This window comes from Buteo buteo, chromosome 10 (assembly GCF_964188355.1).
Source record: "Buteo buteo chromosome 10, bButBut1.hap1.1, whole genome shotgun sequence".
NCBI classification, from domain to species: Eukaryota; Metazoa; Chordata; class Aves; order Accipitriformes; family Accipitridae; genus Buteo; species Buteo buteo.
In genome coordinates, this window is record NC_134180.1 from 34,466,357 (window position 1) to 34,485,892 (window position 19,536).

General features: G+C 52.6%; 1 protein-coding gene across 1 annotated transcript; it reads right to left on the minus strand.

Annotated features, from left to right (window-relative positions):
* Positions 1 to 2,612: 2,612 nt before the first annotated feature.
* Positions 2,613 to 13,336, minus strand: LOC142035182 (fatty-acid amide hydrolase 1-like). The gene is made up of 15 exons (XM_075037031.1): positions 12,662 to 13,336; positions 11,237 to 11,350; positions 10,402 to 10,545; positions 9,924 to 10,057; positions 8,634 to 8,840; positions 8,172 to 8,212; positions 7,476 to 7,600; positions 7,146 to 7,271; positions 5,903 to 6,000; positions 5,422 to 5,518; positions 5,077 to 5,117; positions 4,217 to 4,256; positions 3,536 to 3,644; positions 3,048 to 3,193; positions 2,613 to 2,956 (listed from the first exon to the last, which is right to left on the minus strand). The coding sequence occupies exons 1-15, from the start codon at positions 12,830 to 12,832 to the stop codon at positions 2,828 to 2,830; spliced, it is 1,722 nt and encodes a 573-aa protein (XP_074893132.1). The 5' UTR covers positions 12,833 to 13,336; the 3' UTR covers positions 2,613 to 2,827.
* Between the last annotated feature and the right edge of the window lie 6,200 nt (positions 13,337 to 19,536).

The window sequence follows — 19,536 nt, forward strand, 5'->3', positions numbered from 1 at the left end:
ATGAATGCAAACTATGCGATTGCCTGCTGTGCAACATCAGCTCTGAAGCAGAGTCACATTAACAAACTCCAAGAATGGACTTTTTAGACCATGGACTTTGCAAGGCTCTGCCTGCTGGAGAAGCGTTGTGGGTCGGGCTGCAAAACGGTGCGCTCAGCTCACACTGGGTTTGGGGGGTGTCCCCCAAGGCTGTGTCTCCCCAAGCCACTGGCTGCTGCTGTACCTGGCTACGCACAGGGGCCAGAGCTGATTAACAAAGCTGAAAGTCTGCAAAACCCAGATCGGGCTATCCCTACTATACCCATGTCTAACAATTAATTAGCACTTAAGCCTATTAACTAGAGGTGCTCAGCCATCATCTCTGTCCCTCAGGCAGCAGCACGTGCAGCCCTTTGAGCCTGGGACAACGTTGCTGTTTGATCTGAGGAACCTGGTGCAGGGGGTGAAATTGCACCTATTGGAGAAGAGGGAGCTCAGGAGAACCAAGAGTATGAAGGTGCAAGAAGGACACAGTGACTCTGGAAAGGCAATGTGGAAGGAGCTATCTGAAGATGCCCTCAAGAAGCATGACTGCTCTGTGTCATTTTCAAGCCAAGCCCTTTTGAAAAGTATTTTGGCAACCCAGATCAGGGGGCGAGCACTTTTGGGAAATCCTCTCTGATGGACCCAGTATCCTATCTGCTCTCCAGTTTCTAAGCCATCTTCCAGCCAGCACAAGGCAAAGGAGCTGAACTATGCAGCCTTGCCAGCCCCAGGAGCTGCCCCTTGCCACGGGTGCTCCCCACCCATGAGACTGTCCCCAAGAGTACAGAAAGGAAGGGCTGCAAAATCAAACTTCTCTCAAACGTCAAGGGTCTGCAAACCTACAGGGAAGGAACAGGAGATGTCTCTGACAATTTATTGCCAAGCTGTAAGGCAGCATTGGCATATCTGGAGAGATGCTGGATCTGCTCCAAGAAGTGGGGTAGCAGAGCTTGGAAGGAGGCTGCAACCAGGGTAGTCATTGCTCTCTGGTGGAGAGGTCTTGTTTGGGTACCGAAAGCCAGTGACTGTGCTGCTATCGTGTTACCTTGCCTGTTACAGACACGTCCCGCGGGATTATTCCTGTGGCAGCAGGGAGGGAGCTTGGGGAAGAAGCAAGACCTTGTAGAGAAATTAGCTGCTGACTGGAAAGGCAAGGAGGATCCTCCCTGTTCAGCCAGGACAGAGAGCAAAAAGAGCCAAATAACTCAATGTGGATGTCACCAACCTCTCCCCACTGACTGTGAGGATGTGGTCTTCATTGCCCCATCCTAGCCTTAAGCTTCAGTGCTGCCATTCACACTGACCTCCCCTGGAAGCAGCCTGCAGCTGGCCCTTTTTGGCAACCACAAGTCCCCAAAGCCACACAGCAGCTTTGGCCCTGCCTGGTGCACTGTCCCGTGGCAGTGGGCACGGCTCGCTGAAGGTCCTCGCTCAGGTCTTCCAGTGAAGTTCAGGTCCACTGGTGTCTCTGTCATTTGGACTCCTGCACCCTGCCCAGCTCCATGCCAGGGAGAAAGCAGTTAAATTAACAGAGCAATGCAGTGCTTGGCTCTCGAGGAGCGACAAGCTCCTCCAGGCTTGAATTTTAAAATGCAAACAGATAAACCCTGTCCAGCATTTTCTGTGTGGGCAGGGAGCACCTGCAACTGGTGAAAATCCCCACCCAAGCTCTTCTGTGGCTTGGCTTTACATAGCATTCAGTCCTAGGATGTCTGGAGCTCCCTCCCTCATTTCTTCAAAGCCTGCTGATAAAGAATCGGGGTCCTGGGAGCTGCTTTCTCCTAGCCTGGGAAAAATCTCTCTGCCCAGCTCTTGAAAAGACCCTATGCTTTTGCATGACTCTGCTTTAAACAACAATAATACATTAAAAAAACCCAAACTTAAATCCTGCCAGAGCTTTGTTACAATCCGCTTGTGATATTGCTGCGTTGGGAAAATGCTTTTGCATTGCGATATCTCTTTCCGGAACACCCTTAACCTACCGGGAGCAGCCGGGGCTGCCAATCCCGGTGTCAGCAGCTGCCAGCGGCCGTAAATCCCCCCTGGAAAACCTGGCATGGCCCCCTCTGCCAAACAGGAGGAGGGGGTGTGCAGGGCAGGCTGTCCAGCTGGCTGTCTAGCCCTGGCACACTGCTTTATACATGCAATACCGTGAGCTGAAGCACTTTGTATCTCTGCTCTGGGGAAAGCAGGAGTAGATGTCTGAATGAGATGGGAGTTAACGATGACTCCAGATTTCCCCTCCATGGCGTGCAGGGTGCCAGCAGCCCTGTGCTGTGTGAAGCGGTCCAGCTCCCTCCCTGCTTGCCAGAGCCTGCAGGCAGGCTCAGCTTTGACCTTGGATTGCTGGTCTGTGGCAGGGAAAAGGCTGGATTGCATCCTCAGGGAGCTGAGAATGGAGGGGAAAATCCCTTTTCCTACAGCACTCCAAGCAGGAATCTGAACGTCTTGGACGAAACCAGTCTCATGGCTCAGTTTCCCCACTTGTAAGAGAAAGATCATGTTTTTGCACTTCCCTTGGGGGTGTTGAAAGGGTTATTAAAATCCACCCCAAACCCCCACACAAACACAGACCTGAAACAACAGACTCTGATAACAAAAAATACTGTATTCGGACAACGATTGGAAGGGCTCCACTGCTGCGGAGCTCACCTCGCTTTCCCCTTGCACCCCAAAGCCAGCAGCCAGACCAGCCATCACCGCATCCTCGTGGAGGGGAACACGAGTCCTGCAGGTGAGTCGGACCAAAGGATGACCTGTGCTGACGTTAGCTGGGATCCTGCTCCGGGCGAACGCGCAGGACTCAGACGAACCTGTTTTTCTTCAAGACGAGGGTCTCCACCTCCTTCATGAACCGGAGGCACAGCTCCTCCTGCCACGGCAAGGCCACGCACTGCACGGCCACGGGCAGCCCCACGCTGCCACGAAAAGCCTGTGGCACAAACAGAGGGGGAGAGGGCAGGGGGTTGTCCAGGGAACGGGATGGGGATGCTCACACGCCTGGGGAACCTGGTGCCACTCACCTTCGCCAGGGTCCGGTCCCACCAGTCCCGAAAGTACCCCTGGTAGCCCTTCAGCTCCTCCTCATCCTCATCCGTCACCATCGTGACGGGGACCACACCGGCAGGGAAGTCCAAGGCGTTGTAGAGCACGGTGTAGCTGATTGCCACTGGGGGAGAGGGGGAGCTCACAGCACCAGCCCGCAGCAGGGAAAGCCTTCGCCCCCCTCCGCGTAAGCAAGCTTCCAGCTAACGGGGCGCTTGCACTGGGAATTCAAGGGCTGTGGGATGGAAACCTGCCCCTTGGCTCCCACACGCACCGGGGGGTTTGTCCTGGGTGTAACCCACGGGTTGGGGCTGCAGTTGCCCCGAGAGCCGAGCTCTTCCCACCGCCGGCCAGTGCCGTGGGGCTGTGAGGGCAGGAGGAGGAATGCCTCGCATTGACACTGGTGGAATGCCACAGCAGGAGCACGCTGGAGGCAAAGGTGTCCCCCCTCCGCTGGCAGTCCTACCTGAGAGCTTCCCAGGGTAGCCGATGCCGAAAGCCGGACCCAGCATGGGACAAAGCATGACATCCAGGTTCAGCTTTTTCCACTGGGCAATGAACTGGTGGCAAAACTCCTGAGGAGGAAACGCACTAGTGGTCAGCGGGATGGATGTACTGTCCCATGGCTGCTGGCTGATGCTCTCCTTGGGTGCCCAGCCAGGCTCTCGACCCTTTCCCAGGAGCAGCCATCAGGCTACATCAGGCCTGATCCCGCTAAAACCCAGCGACCCTTGGCTGCTTGGTCCACAGCCCTCCCAGTGTACAAAGCATCCTTCCCCCTGCTAAAACTGGAGGCGGGGAAAGATTGAGTGTGGGGGCACATGGCAACCTGGGAAAGGGGCACGGGTCTTGAGGAAACTGGAATGGAAATAGAGGCAAGTCTGCTGCAGCTGATGGCCTACATTTTCAAGTGTAGGAGTGAAAAATTCGGGATCTGATTCAGGATCATGAATGTGTCTATGTGTCGTCCTAATCTTTAAATGTGTTGAGAACTTGCACATCCAAGTGAGATCTGTTGAAGAGTGATGTATGTTTCTACCCCACATCACCAGTGACTTGATCATCTAACTTTGGTGGGTACTGAATCTACCTCTTCCCAAAGAGAAATAAAACAAAAATTATCTAACCCTAAATTGTAATGCTTTACCTCAATTTCATGATGAAGACTCCAGACTTCATCGACTGTGCTGAAAAAGGAAACAAAACCAAAGAAAGGCATCAAGAGCTCCTGCAAAGAGCAGCTTTAGGGGCAGAGAAGATGGGCACAGGTTAGCTCTGCTCCTGGAGCTGCAGCCAAGGGAAGAGAGGACTTTGGCAAAGTCTTGGCTTTCCTCTGAAGGGCTCGGGGTCTTATTTCTGCTCCTGCCCATGATGGAGGGATGACTAAAGGCAGATTGGTGCAGTGCTGCTTTGGCTTAACAAGTGTCCAGCCCTGTTACTGCTGCTGTCCTCAGGAGGTGGAAGCCCAGACCCATGATTCCTCAAAGGCCAGGCTGTGTGAGGTGGACTGATCCTTTGATGGGGGGACAGACGTACTGCCTTGGAGGCACAGCACAAAATACACCCTTTCTGCTACGGGATTTGAGTCCTTTCTCACCACTAGCTGCCCAACATTGATATCACAGCAAGGAAGAGCAAGCCTCCTTCCCTCTGCATTAACTTTCCTTCTGTCTTACACGGTGCCTACCTCATGGTATGACAGATGCATTAACCGGTGCTGAAGCCAACATTATATTTCATTCCCACAAGCTTCATCCAGTTCCTAAGCAAGAGGCTGTGAACCCTTGCCCTCATTCCCATCCTCAGTACTAGAACAGTTTGCCAAACCCTGCAGGGTTATGGTGTTGACATAAACTGGTCTCAGTTTGCTCCCACCCTTGTGTTTTCTGCCTTGTGTTTGCTCAGAGGCATGCAGCTGGGGCAGTATCCCTAATGTAGCAAACACTGCTGCCCTCCAAAAGAGAAACCCAGATCTTCACACATTTGCTCAGGCTCAGATTTACTCACTTTGCTGTCATACTTCTTACGATATCTGAAAATCGAGGCACCTGAGAAGGAGAAAGTAAAAAAAAAAAGGAAAATAATCTACGTTAATTCCAGCCCTGTCCTCCAAGACAGTTCCATCACAAATACAAGCTGTTGACTCAGTGCTCAGGAAGGACTCGTGGATTCTCCCCAAAGTGGGGAGAGGAGGAACAGAAATAGCATCACTCCAGTTTGGAGATGTGTCTAAGCACAGCCAGGAAGCCATGCCTAGAGACTTCTCTATGATGAAGACTTACTGCAATGGGAGACAAGTTCACCACCACCTACTGCTTAACTCCATCTACGCTAGAAAGAAATGGACCTTACGAAGGGTTTGGCAATCCAGGAGAGGACAGTTTTTAGCCAGTTTGGTGACTTCGCCAACCAGAAGAACAGCCTCACACTTTTGTCCAGCTCCCCTTTGCTGAAAGAGAAAAGGGGGTTTGGCTGAGCAGTGTTGGGAAGCAATCACAGTAGATGAGCTTTCAGAAGGCCAACCCCTCTGAACAGCATATCTAAGTGACAAAAAGAGGTTTGCTCCATTCCTCTGGGCTCCTCTGATTCTCACAATATTTATAGGATATCAGCACCCAGTTTCCTTTCATCTGTCAAGACTGGTAACAATCCCAAAGAGAGCCAAGGTTCAGCTGAACTGCTTGATGGTAAGCTTCCCAGTAAATCCCAGTGCGTATTAGCCACTATCTACATCCAGTAGCTCTGCTACCTGTATCTGGACGCTAGCCAGACCCCAGGGAGGATTTTCATAGAAAAGTGCTGATCCCATCAAACTGTTCTAGGCTATACTTACAATTTCTTGAGAAAAGACGTGCCCCCATCTGCAAATACTCCCCTGAAGCAGAAGTTAAAGACCACGTAGTCCACATTTGTGAGTTCGAAGGGCACCAGCTGGAAGGAAAATGGAAGAGGAGTCAGTGGCACAAGCAAGCTGTGTGGGAGAAGCCATTGAGGGCTCTCAGTGGGCTGAGGATTTCCTGAGAAGCCCTCAGGAAAGCCTCCAGCATCTGAGGCCATGAGGGCCTCTCCATCCCATCCATCCTTCCCTGAAAACACCATTTTCCCTTTGAGCAACAAACAGATGAGTCAAGAGATACAGGATGGGCTTGGCCCCCTGAAGTCCAAGCAGGCACAAAGGTCCCTCCAAAACTGGCAGTGGGTGACAGAGAGCATGAGTCTCTGCTTCCCGCTTCACTCCCGATTCTTTTGCAAGGGTACAGGGGAGGTGTGCAGCCAGGACCATGCCTCACGCACAGGAGGTGACTCGCTGAAATGGCAAAGAGGATGAAGGAGACAACCTCTGCTCAGCACCCCAGAAACCTGAGACCCTAGAAACAGGTCTGGGTCAATAGGGGACTGCTTGGCTATAAAAGATCTGCCATCTGCAACTACCCATTTATTTTCCCCTTAGGTTCTTGTTTCCAGATACAAAAACAGGAGGTGGCTTTCCATGCAACATGCAGTAGATCTGTGGAACCGCTTGCCAAAGGATATGACGCAGAAGAGGTGAAATTGGCTTGAGAATAGACTAAACAAGTACTTGGACAACAGCTCGTCACAGTCACTGAAGAGAGGTGGTCCATCAGGCTCAGGAATCACACTGACCTGACAGTAATCGTACACCATCAGAACTGTACGCTCCCTCCGGGCACTGCTTCAGGACCCTGGTTGTGGAGCACCTAGCACAACGTGGATCTCAGCCAGGGTGTGAGTAAATGCACCCACACTACAGACAAGTCATACTGCAGCGTATCTACTCCCCAGCATGTGTTAGGGTTTGGGGTGGGCTCCCTTTTGTGTTCACCAGCACCTAAACAGCACTGAGACCCTGCCAAAAGGAGAAATCAAGTTGCAACATAAAGAATTTATCTTTTCCAGAAGCCGCTATCTACTTTCATCAAACCTGTGGCAAGCTGAGTGGATTCCAGGCCCCCTTTCCTTGCCAAATTTGCTTGATGTTCACCCACGGGTCCCAAAGACACGGTAGGAAGGAAGAATAGACGCAGCATGACTATTGGGTTCATGCAACATCCTACCGTGTGGCCAGCATCCTCCAGCAGCTGCTTCGTCTCCCGAACGGCACGTCTCATGGCAGGGCTTGGCATGGTGAAGAAATCGGTTTCATAGTAGCCTATGCGGAGGGGCTGCGTGCTGGAGTACACCTGCAGAGCAAGGGAGAGCGCCAGCGGGAAGGATGTCAGGAGCCATCAGTACACCCATGCCGCAGGGGGAGTCTGGAAAACAGCACTTCTCTCACCCACGTGCCCACCCACAGGTCCCGGAGGGCTCCCGTGAGCCACTGGCATTTTCGGCCTGAGCAATGGCAGCTCTTCTCAGAGAGCTTCACCCCCTTTGAGGTCCTTTACCTCTTCATTGAAGGGAAGGGGAGGCACTGTGCTGTCCAGGTTGAACATGTCCTCGCACAGGAGTGCCCGCATGCACAGTGCCAGGCTCTCCACGTCTTTTGCCATCGGCCCCACTGCTGTGACCACTGGAAGAGACCAGAAGAGAGCGTTCATGGCTAGGGGGTCTTTCAAGGGCATGTCCTGCAAAAGCAGGGCCTCTCGGCATCGTTTTGACTTAGTCTAGTCTTCGCAACAGTTCCTCTTTGAGAATTGGGCTGGGGATGCCTACAGGTGTCTTCCCATCAGCAGGCCCATCGTTATGGACCCAGACTTGTTATCCATCAATACGTGCCCTGATGTCTCCATTTCTTGATTTACAAATGTAAACAAAAAGTTTTGTTGATCACAACACAAGGACAGCTTAAGACACTCCCTTTGACTGCTAATCACACCTCCCACGAAGCAGTGGCAGACAACACAGCAACCTGGGGGTTACAGGGTGTGTTGAGGTTTGTGTGTTACACAAACTGCTCCCCTCGGCTCATGCATATTTCAGTTTTTCAGGAATCACAGTATGGGAGCGGCTCTGTGAAAAAGTCCCTGAAAGGAACCTGCTTCTCTCTCTGAACGTGTTGGAGAAGGTCCCCCATAACCAGCTGAGGGTCCTTCTCACCCCTGCCCTACTGCCCTCCCTGGGGGACAACCATCAATTCCTACCTGCCTTCTGCCCAACGACACCACAAGTTATTCCTTTTTTACTGTGAAGAAAAGAGACACACAAAATACAGCAGCTGAGTAGTTTTCATTGAAGGGAAAAAGCTTTAAGCAGTAGCAGGTGGTAATGAAAACACTGCCCTCCCTTTGCAGATGCAGAGGTTGGCAGAAGGGCCAAGGGGAAGCCCAAGAGAGATCCTACGCCAGAATGGTTTATGCCCTGTCAGTCAGGAACAACCACCCCCTTAGCATGCAGATGGAGAGGTTTCCCCATCTCTGTTCTGGGGGAAACAACGCTTCCCTCCATACAGGCCCCAGAAAATGTCCGGGCAGGAGGGAGAAACAAGCCCTTCGCAGTTCCTCCCAAGTTTCCCCTTGCCCACAGGAGCAGGAGCATCCCAGCACAGCAGTCAGTAGGGTGGCGGGTGAGTCTCACCAGAGACATCACTGCATTACTTGCAGTACCTGAGTCTGTTCCCGGTGGGTTTGAGTGTACAGATCCCACAGAAGGCAGCGGGGAAACGCAGGCTCCCTCCTACATCTGTCCCAAAGCCCAAGATGGATCCACCTCCTCCTATAAGTGCCCCTTCTCCACCAGAGGAGCCTCCAGGGGTTCTGGTGTAGAGCAGAGGGTTGAACGTCTGACCAAAGATTAAGTTCTTGCAGTCATAGCTAAAGAGAGAGAGGGAGATCGCAAATGAGAAGAATGTAGATATCTGCTGATGTGGACCCCAGTCACTACAAAAAGACCTTCAGAAGGTAATTAGATAATACACTAGTTGTCACATCGACATCACTTGGTCCGAGGGAGCTTCCCAAAGCTCCCATGAAGACCACCAGCCTTTTCATGGCGGTCCCATGTCCTGGATTCACTGCCAGCTAATTTCAGTATCGTCAAGCCTTCCCCAGGCAGACCCTCTGGCAGCACAAATACATCAAGCCTCCTGGAAAACCTCCTGTTCAGGTGGTCCTGAGTGCCACAGGACATCCAAAGCAGCCCACCTGCAGCAGGTCCAGGCCCCTCCATGCTGAGGGGGCATTCCTGAGCCTCTGCTTTGGAACAGGCCAAACGCCAACTGCGGCAATATTTGAACATCGGAGTCCCCCAGGAACTGGTGCAAAATCCGATGATCTCTGGGGCAACCTCTTTCTGTGGCTTTTTTTAAACGTGGCCAGTCATTGCCGTGTCGCCTTAAGGAAGGCATTTCATACGGCTTGGGCAATAGTCATGCACGGAGGAGCTTTGCCAGAGTTCACTTGTCAGTACCCAGAGCCAGCAGCAGGGTGGCTGTCTGACAGAGCGCACCTGACCTCGCACCGTATCAATGACATCAAGCATGCTCTTGCCAAGATACAGCAGGAGGTTTGGGGGCAGGATAATTTAAGGTCATTAGCTTAACTAGCTAATGAGCTTCCCCTGCCATGGATATGCATTTGCGCTGTATAGTTAACAGGACCATGTATAAGGCCTTAATAAAAAAAAAAAAAGTGATTTAAAAACACCCAGCACAGGAAAGAAGGGCAGCGATTTCTCTCCTCTTCTCCTTTTTTTTCCATTTGGAACTAGAGTTAATTTTCATCCTTAGTGAAAATGTGCTTACTTTTTTAAGTAAAACTTCAAGACACTAAGGATGGGGACCAGGTGTTGTAATTTAAAAAGAAGTGGGAAATGAGAATTAGACTTAATAGAAACCCTCACTTGGGATGAGGGAGGGAGGACTGCTGCCACGCCGAGGAAATGGAGCACCCACCTACCTGATGAGGGACACAGGAACGTTGGTTTTGACAAACGGAATTGCCCCCTGTCTCCTGAGCACCTGCACCACCACGCTGTCCTCTGCTGCGGGTTTATTGAGGTTTTTTATAAACCCTAACGTGGAATCATGACCCTGGGAACACAAGACAACAAGGTTTCCAAATGGAGAATGGAAATTCCCCCTGCTCCTGCGTTTTTATGTATTTATATATATATATATATATAAAAGCACGTGCATGCACCTCCAACAACCCATCCATCACCCACACATTGCATAGTATATTGGTAGTAAATCTGACCAGCCTTCTCCATTGGCTTATATGGGAGACGGGCAGCAAACCCCAGTACCTGCCAGGGCAGGCCATCCCACATCAGCTATGACAAAGTCAAGCAAGATGCTAAAGTCAAACCTCCCCCTGCCACCAAAGTTCAAACCACAGGGATGTCAGGATACCCACAGTATCACGCTGGCAGTACCTCGCAGTCGATGGAGTCTTTGATGCTGACAGGCACCCCATAGAGCAAACCCAGCTTCCCTGTCCGCTTCGCTTTCCGGACCTGGGTCTCGCTTTCCTGCAGATACTCCGTGATGCAGTTGGTTTCTGTGGCGATCTGGAGGGCCTTGGGGAAAGCAGGCAAAGCCCACAGGTGAGACACGGCCCGCAGTGTTCCGCAACGGCCTTCTGTTTTGCAAGGGACACCTGCCTCTTCTCCCTTTTCCACCTCCCCATCTGGACAATGGGTATCGGGGCAGCCCTTTCTGTTCCTTTCCAAGACGTTTTCATGCCAAACTCCAAACTATTGTCTGGACACAGGGGAGCCATAGCACCAGCTATGATGAAGAGAGGCACTCAGCCCAGCAGAATACCAAAGGCTATTCTCTTGATTGAGCTTCTGGGGTGGCATAAAATGATAACCCCGAAGTGGGAACCCAGGAGGTGATCAGGGCATTACGACAAAAGTAGAGAATGAAAGCGGACACTGAGCCTTTGAGGTTTACCAATGCATTTGGAGGTGGAGGGGAGGCAACAGCAGCATTCTGCAACTTTGCTATAGACACACCTGCCCCCCTAGGATGGTATGGGCTCTCCAGATGCTGAGCTTGCTGCTCTCTTTTGCTCCAAACCAAGCCGAGAGCCACGGCAGCCAGACGCCCAGCTCTCCCTTCACTCACAGAAAAGCACAGATGGGCCCAGCACCAACCAGCAAGCAACGACAGCTCAGCAGCACTTGAACCTTGTGCTGGGCTTCTCCCCCCAAAAAGCCAGCCCCACTGTGAGTGAGACGCTGCCCCGCCACCCTTGCTCCTCACCTTGCCCACGTAGGCATAGAAGACATGCTCCAGAGGGAGGGAGCCATCCCGGAGTTTCTTGGAGAGCTCCGGCAAAGGCAGAGAGAGGATGGAAATCATGTTCACAGAAGGATGCTACGGAAAAGGTTGAACAGGCAATGACACACCTCTACCTCAGCTGCTGGGCTCCTCCTGTCCCCTTGGTGCCCACTGTAACCCACCCAAAAAATATCTGCCATTTAGTGGCCAAATGCAATATCTGCCTCAAGACTGCAATCCTGCTCCTACACCATACTAGAGAGCATGGCGTGAAACCAGCAGGGCCAGCAGTAACCCAGGCTTTCTAAAGCCTTTTCTTCCTGGCCAGACCGGTCTCACCAAGCACCTGCTGCTTAAAACAAAGCCTTTTACGCAGCCTTGTTCAGACAGGGCTTGGCCAAGGCCTGGGGGAACTGCTCGGTGCAATGTTCTCTGCTGAATTACAGTGGGAATTGGTGGCATGGTTGTAGACATTTCTCTAGCAAGAAACGAAAGCGGACCCGGCACCAGCTCTTCTCCTGGCATCGCCAAGATATCCTACAGGGAAGCGCGCAAACCAGGGAGCGGCAGAGATTTTGGGGTCAGCAGAGATTTCCTCGCCACCTACCGAATACCACGAAAAAAAAAAAAAAAAAAAAAAGCGTGAAACCTCATCCCCCAAGCTGGACTCTGAACCCAAGCGAGTCCCCTCCAAGTCCAGGTGGGGCAGTCTGACGGGATCACAGGGTGCACGGCGCGGTCGAGCCGCATTTCTGGGCACCGCGCCTGGGCGCCGGCGGCTTCGCGTCCCATCCCCGGGGGCAGCGTCCGGGGGCTGCGCGGCTGCACTTTGGCCTCTGCTGATAACGCGCTGCCTTCTCGCCTTTTCCTACCGCCTTCTCCCGGCCAGGCTGAGCCTCCTACCGCGGCGGAAGAGGCCGGGAAGCTTTCAGACGAGGGGCCGGCATTTTTCCCTCTTCTCGCTGCCGGGGACTGTTTGCTGGCGCCTGCGCCGCTGCCCGTTATCCCCCCCCCGCTGCACCGGCTGCCCCAGGAAGCATTCCCTCGCCCCCCTCCCTGCTACAGAGGGGATGGCTGCATTGCCGGGGGGGTTGTGTGTGCAACGCACACGTAGGTTTAGGAAGGGGGAAAAAAAAAAAAAAGAAAACGAGATCCCCGTAGCTCCGTATTAGGAGCCGGAATGCCGTCTCGCAAGGGGGTAAGGTCTGCGGGCGCAGCCCAGCAGCTGCCCCTTGCAGGGAGCAGCCCCCCCAGCCCGCACGCCCGCTGTCCCCGGGGGAATAAGCTAAGGAGAAGGGACCGGGGTGAGGAGCCATCCCCTGGGCGGCCGGAGGCGGCTTGTCCATCCGCAGCCCCTCCCGCCCCGGTGGGTGAAGGAGGGGAGAAGGGCGGCTTTATCGCACTCACCTGCTCCCGAAAGCACCGCACGGCCATCTCCATCTGCACCAGGCTCCGCTCCTGCCTCTGCCGAGCCTCCTTCACCTTCTTCCAGAGCCCCCTTCGCCACCGCCATCGCAGCAGCAGCAGCAAGAGGCTGGCGGCCGAAGAGCAGAGGAGGGCGGGCAGGGGGACCCGCATGGCGGGGCTGGCTGAACGACCGACAGACCCAGACAGACAGACAGACCGGGCGGGCGCCCCGCTCCTCCCGCTGCCGCCGCCGCCGCCCCGCTCCCGGCCGGGTCCAAGGGCACCCGCTCGCCGGTGGGGAAGAGGGAGGCAAAACCTGGGGAGGATTCCCGAGCGGGAGGGGGTTGGGTTCAAGCTGGAAAAGGATTTTACACCGGTTTAGCTGCCTTGCGAGCAGGGGAGGAGGAGATTTGGGAGGAGGAAAGGCTCCTGGATGGAAACTCGCGTCTCCCTCTATATAAGGTTGATTGATTTTGCCGTCCCCCACGTGAGGCTTTGATCTCCCTGAAATTTTTCAGCCTCTCTGGGGATACTCTTGGCTAGGAGCATCAAGGAAACAGAGCGGGGGAGTCCTAACGATACCCGGCTCCTTTGCGTTTCCTGACCGAGCAGCTGTGTGGGAAAAAGAAACAATAAATGTCCCAGCCTGTGCCCAGTGGAGTCCACTTCATCACTGGCAAGAGCATGGGTGTGCCTGTGCTGTGCTAAGTGCTGCAACTTCCAACAGAGAAACCTGGCGTCCCTGCTCAGGCAGGGGAGTGTTTGCTGTGGCCTTGCTCTCACTTCCGAGGGAAACTCCAAAATAATCTGTCACCAGCCCAACACGAGGTCTGTCCTCAAAAAACCTTCACCGCTTGCAAAAGTTCATCAGCAAATATTTCAAGCTATCCGGTTTAGATGCTGCCCATAAGTTTGTGGAAAACCTGTTGGGCAGGGTTTGGGATGTCTTCTCCTTCCCTCTGCGTCCCAGCAAGATGAGCTGTGCCTAAGGCACTCCCAGGCAGATGCTGAGCTAGAAAATGTGATCGACTTACATACCCCAGATCTGATTTTCCTGGTGTTATTGCTCAGGGTGCTGGCTTTACTTCAACCTTCAAGCCATGAGAGCTATTCCGGCAGCACCTGAGCGGCTTGTGCCAGAGCCTGACTCCTCTAGAGGGAAATGCTGCACTGTACGTACACAGCGTCCTGGGACTGATACTGTCTTTGCTGAAGGGTGTTGAAGCCTCGGAAATATTCAGCCCTCAGTGAACTTGTGACCTACGGCTTCTTGCTCTGTATTTGAGGATGAGTAGCTCCCTGTTATCTGGGTCAAGGAAATTACATGCAAGAACGGCCCTTTTTTCCCCACCGTTTTGTTTTTTTCTTTTTTTTTTTTTTTCCCCTCCCCCCTACCTTTCAGACTGTGGGGCTCAGAGGATTATACAGTAATGCGAGCTTCCAAGGTCACGGCAGTCCCATGCATGCAGACTATTCAGGGCACAAGAAACTGCAAGGGGAGCAGGATGGGTGGGGGTGCCCTTGCCGTGAGCCAGGAGGATGGAATCAGCTCAAGGTTGGTGAGAGCTGGTGCTGTGATCCCAATCTCCTGCTTCCTTCTTTCTCATGCTGGAGGCTTCACGCTCTCCTCAGCTGCACTGATCTCCCAGTGCCAAAATAGGGCTGTTTCCCTGCAGGCTGTAAAACCAGGTGCACCTGAAGTCTTTTAACAAGAGAACAAGAAAGGTGGTGAACTTGGAGAAACAGAAGTTAAAAACTAGTTCTGGTGGAAGACAAAATTACTTCTCTAACCCTCTTCCCCTAATTTAAACCCTGCTTAAAACCTCTCATGCAGGAACAATTTTCAACTTCTGCAATTCAGCTTGTCAAAGGGAAGAAAAAAAAAATACAAGCTTTATGACTGGAGCACCTGTGCCTCCAGGAGCTGCTGCCAGAGACCCCTTTCTCCTCTCTCCCAGGCGAGTGTATGGGGGTGAATAAATGGGGTTGAGGATCAGGCAGGACAGTGGCAAGCTTTGGATCTCTGCTGGGGCTGGTCAGCTCCAGGAAGCTAAGCCAGGGCATGGGAAACCCCAAAATGCAGTGGGTCTCTGCTGTGACCCAGCTGCCAGCAGAGATGGGACAAGGCAGAGGACGGGGGGGGGCTCCAGCATAGGTGGGTGGTGGCTGGGGACACCCTGGCCAGCAGGATGTGCCTGGGACAACGTAAGAGGGGTTAAATGGGTCTGGCCTTGCTCCCCACGGGGCGGGGTGGGGGGCTAACTGGTGGCTTGTGGGGCAAGTGGTGCCCTGATGTCCTCTTGGGACGCTGGTGTGTCCTTGCCAGATGAGGAAGCGGAGCTTTTCTGCTGTTACGTCCATAGGGCTGCCCATACTCTGCAGCAAAGGGGGCTTGAATCCTGGGGTGCTGGAAATGAGGACGGATCCTGCCCCTGCACCTCCTCCACTGCCTGGCAGGGCTGGAGCCTGTGGCTAAGGGAGGGAGAAAGGATCATCTGGATCCATTGCCCACACCCCTCCCTGTGTCCACAGAGCTGTGGCTGGGTGGGTACCACCACACACCAGAGATGCTGTAACCCTGCGGTTACCAAAGGAGGGGCAGAAAGGCGTCGTCTTCTTCTAACTGCGACACATCACACACGATCAGCTGGACTGGATCAGGCTGAAGGACCGGCTAACCCCTGTTCATCTGACACCAGAGCAGACGCCAAGAGCATGGCAAACACACAGCAATGTTTTCCTTAGTGCTGTCTCCTGGCACCCAGAGGGCTGTGGCTTCCCAAGCCAGATGTTAAGTTTCAGTGACTAATAGCTGTGTGCTCATACAGATATTTCTGCTGTGAAGGAATCTGATTCTGGCACTCACGGCGTCCTGCAGAAGGGACATCCACAGTTTATCTACGTACTATAGGAAAGCGACATCTCCTGTTTGCTGTGCTCAGCTAATTTCATTTGCTGCCCCTTATTTCAGAAGAGGCAATAAGAAATTGTTTGCTGTTCACCCAGGAATTTATACACTTCTGTTCTTCCATTTCACCCTACTGCTTTTAGACCGTTTCCCAGAGGTTAACAGCTTGCTCCTGCCACCAGCTGCTAGTTGTCTCCTTCCCAGGGTCTGGCCCTCTGAAAGAAGATCCATGCTTCATTTACAACAGCCAACAGTCCCACTTGCTAAATTTCTTCTCTCCTTGTAGGTTCCCGACACTCGAGTGGGATTTGTCAACATGATCTGCAAGAAGGTGAAGCAGCTCCTGGCAGAGCTGGAGTTTAACCCCTGCAAGAAAGTTGTCCAGCAGCTCAGGCTAGAGGTAGTGTCACGTGGGAGTCATTCCTTTTGCCCCTGCAAGAAAATTGCATGTCTCAACCAAGCTGTTCACTCAGTGACACCTTTGTTATTCACCCTGTAGTCACCACTGCCTGTAGAAGATGCTCGTCCTCCTCACTGATTGTGCTCCAGTGGGAGGACCGGTTCCTCCCAAATCTGCTTCAAGGTGGAGTACCTGAGTAAACAGATTGAATGCACAGTTTGTGCCAGCTTTGTGGACTCTGTTGTGAAGCAGATTAGGGAATGCTCCCCTATTTTCTCCACTAGGAGAGCGGAGGAGGAGCTGACCTGGAAGAGGACTGTGACTTGCGTGTGCAACTTGCACTTGCACAAGCTCTCGTGTTCCTTGTGTACCTGGCAGCTATTGCATGGCAGCTTGATGGAGAGTAAGGGAAAGTTGAAGAGGTCACAGCAGTGGGGTCCGCAGGATGGGGAGGGCCCTTTGGAAGATCCCTAAGATTGCCAAAGGCACCTCAAGCAAGTAGTTTCAGGCTTTGAAAACCTCATTTCTATATAAATGGGGGAGCAGGGACTCATTTCTAGTAGTGCATGTGTTAGAGCAACTTAAATCCAAACAGCTTTGCATTTCATGTGAACATTAAAAAATAAGAAATTTTAAAAAAGAGAGAGAAAGAAAATTTAAGTGGCTAAAATTACTCCTGTAGTTGTTTTTTTACACAGCTGAATGAAGATAATTGTATTGGCAATTGTGAGTGATTACAGTATTATCTGCCATCAAAAAAGTTATTTTTTTGAATGCTAGAGAAATTAATGACACATAAAACTGTGCTTAGATTGAGTGCATTCATCAGCAGAAATGCCTCATGCTGGCACTGCTACACTGTAATTACTTCAGCCGTTCAGAGGAAGAGAGCAGGAGATAGGGGGCTATTGTGGATACCGCCAAAGATTTACATACATTTACACGCTGAGCTGCTCTGGTGCTCAGAGAGGGGGGAGCAGAGACATGGCAGCAAAGCTGGTGAGGGGGGAAGGAGTTTTGCCCCTTCTTTTTCTTTATTGTGCATTGCAGAGCGAAGAATGAGGGGTCATCTCTGTGTTTAAAACTTTACAGGGTGAAGCCAGTGTGGAGAAGATGGTTAAATGCTCCTCAGAATAGCAAGTGATGAGCCTAGGCTTTATGGGATGCTGCCTCATGGTGTGTTGAATTGATAAAACCATTCCTGGGGTCACAGGCACTGATTTCCCAGCCCTGGCAGTGATTGCCCAGCCCTGGGAGACTGATGGGTTTGCTGGGAACCGTAGAGGTGGTGTCCCCAAGAGACATCTGCTCGTGCCCTGCGCTTCAAGCGAGCCCATCGTGCTGCCACATCAGTGAGGCTGGGAGCATGGGTACATCTCAGCAGGGCTGGGGTGAGGAGATCTAGAAGAAATGCTCCCCAGCTTGCTCCACACCTTGTGGCCCTTCAGCAAGGAGATATTGGGGGACCCCGGACCCCCTCCAGTGATGGACCCATGCCCCGCTCAAGCAGGGAATCATAAAACCTTCCGCGATCTCCATCTTCTTGTGCATATCTGCCTTCTGAGCTGTATCGTGAGCTAAATTAATAAAGAAAGAGGAGCACAGCCCCTTTCCAGCCCATGGCCAGGCCCGGTGTGCATCTCCAGCTGCTCCCCCAGACCATCGCTGCTGGATGCGCTTGGCCTTTCGGGTGGGAGCCACCAGAGAGCAGGATTGAGCTGCTGGCCTGGCAGAAATCACATTCTCGGAGGCATTTGCGCCCTAAACCCCTGCACTGTATACCCTGTACTTGCAAGGAGTGTTGAACGAAGCAGAAAGCCCTTTTCTGGCTCTTTGGGTGATGGGACAGCCCGAGCTTTTGTGGGGAACAGTGCTTTGATTTCAGACGGTTTAAAGTGCTCTTACAAAATGAGGGGAGATTTGCTGTTGGTCCATCTGGGCTGGGTTGGTTTTGCTAAGGAGGATGGCCCAGCAGGGCTTGATTCTGCAAACCATCAGTGCTCAAGAGACCTGAAGCTCCTCTGCTGCCAGGATTTGTTCCAGTGGCCAGGACTGTGCACCTTTAACTGGGCAAGGGCATCTCCACCTCCTCTGACTGCATATCGCAGAGAAGGGGAAACAATATTATTTGTGTTTGAAGCCCCACAGGCCAAGTTTTGAGGCTAACAGGGGCAGCTCCAAGTTTAATCCTGACAGTCTTCATCCAAAGCGATGTTATTCGATAGCTTGGGGTCAAGATTTAAGTGGGGTCCTGAGTTGTAGCAGGGGCTTGAGCCCTTGTGCATCTCTGACATGAGTGGGCTGAATCCAGACCTCTTTGGCCACTGGTACTGTGGTTTTCCTTGCTTGGAAAAAAGCACAGAAACCCTGCCTTTTTTTTTTTTTTTTTTTTTTTTTTTTTTTAATAGAGCGAGCGAGTCCTGTTTTCTGAACAGGCCAGGAGAGGGAGACAGACAGCCAGTTACTGCACGGCCCAAATTTCCAGCTCTCCCTATTTGCTGTGGGATGGGAGCAAACACACTTAAATATACACACTGACTTTCCCAGAGGGAAGGTTTGGTGTGTGCAGGCCCCCGGGTGACCCGCGATTTACATTTACACAAGCAGGATGGGCATTGGGCAGGAGGGGAAACTGAGGCACAGAGCAGGCCCATGCCTTGGTGGAACTGGTTGGTGGCATCCTTCTTCTTGAGGACTTCCCGGGGCCTATTGCAGGCTGTGACTGCTCTGTGTCGGTCGGTGTAAACATCCCTGTGATCTGGAGCGGGTCCACGAGGAGGGCTACGGGAGGCCGTTCCAGCATCATCGCAGATGTGACCGCGTAGGGTCACACGACTCGCAGAACGCCGATATACCTCCTGCCCCATCCACGCCGAGTGTCTGCGCAGCGTCTTGCACGACCAGCAGCCGGTCCCTGGTTCAGACCCCCCCGATGGAGAAGCGTTGGGGACCCCCACCTGTGGGCAAGCTGTTGTTGGCGAGCTCACCCCAGCGTTGTGGAGGTACGAGGGGCATGAACATGCAGAGGCAGTGGGGGGGGGGGGTGTCCCCTCCCTCCCTCCTGTATGTCATCTTCCCGGAGCGATCGGAAAGCTGCAAAGCATCACGGCCCGTGCTCGCAGCAAACAAGTCGATGGATTGATCGGTCCCTCCCGCCGCCCACGTTTTCCCTCCCCCTCTCATCTCTCCTGGGCCAGCACTACCGAAGGACTGGTGAGATCACCCCTGTGTTGAAAAGAAATAAATAAATAACCAAATAAAAATGCTGACGTGGAGAAGTCAATCAGCTTTGTGTGGCCTTGTAATATCTCATTTTATCCGCGCCACGCTTTATTAAATTCTCATAAACCTGTCAATGAGGACAGATACCATTTCAGTTTACCCCATTAGTTCTACACAATGACATCGGGGGAGAGGAAGACGGGGAGGTGGGGGGGAGGCACTCGGCGCGGAGAAAAGAGGAATGAATTTAAAGACAGAAAAAAAGAGAAAACCAGAGCCAAACTCGGCTTCGTGACAATAATGTAATAACATCGGCACCCAGGGAAAGTAATTGAATTAAGTGGC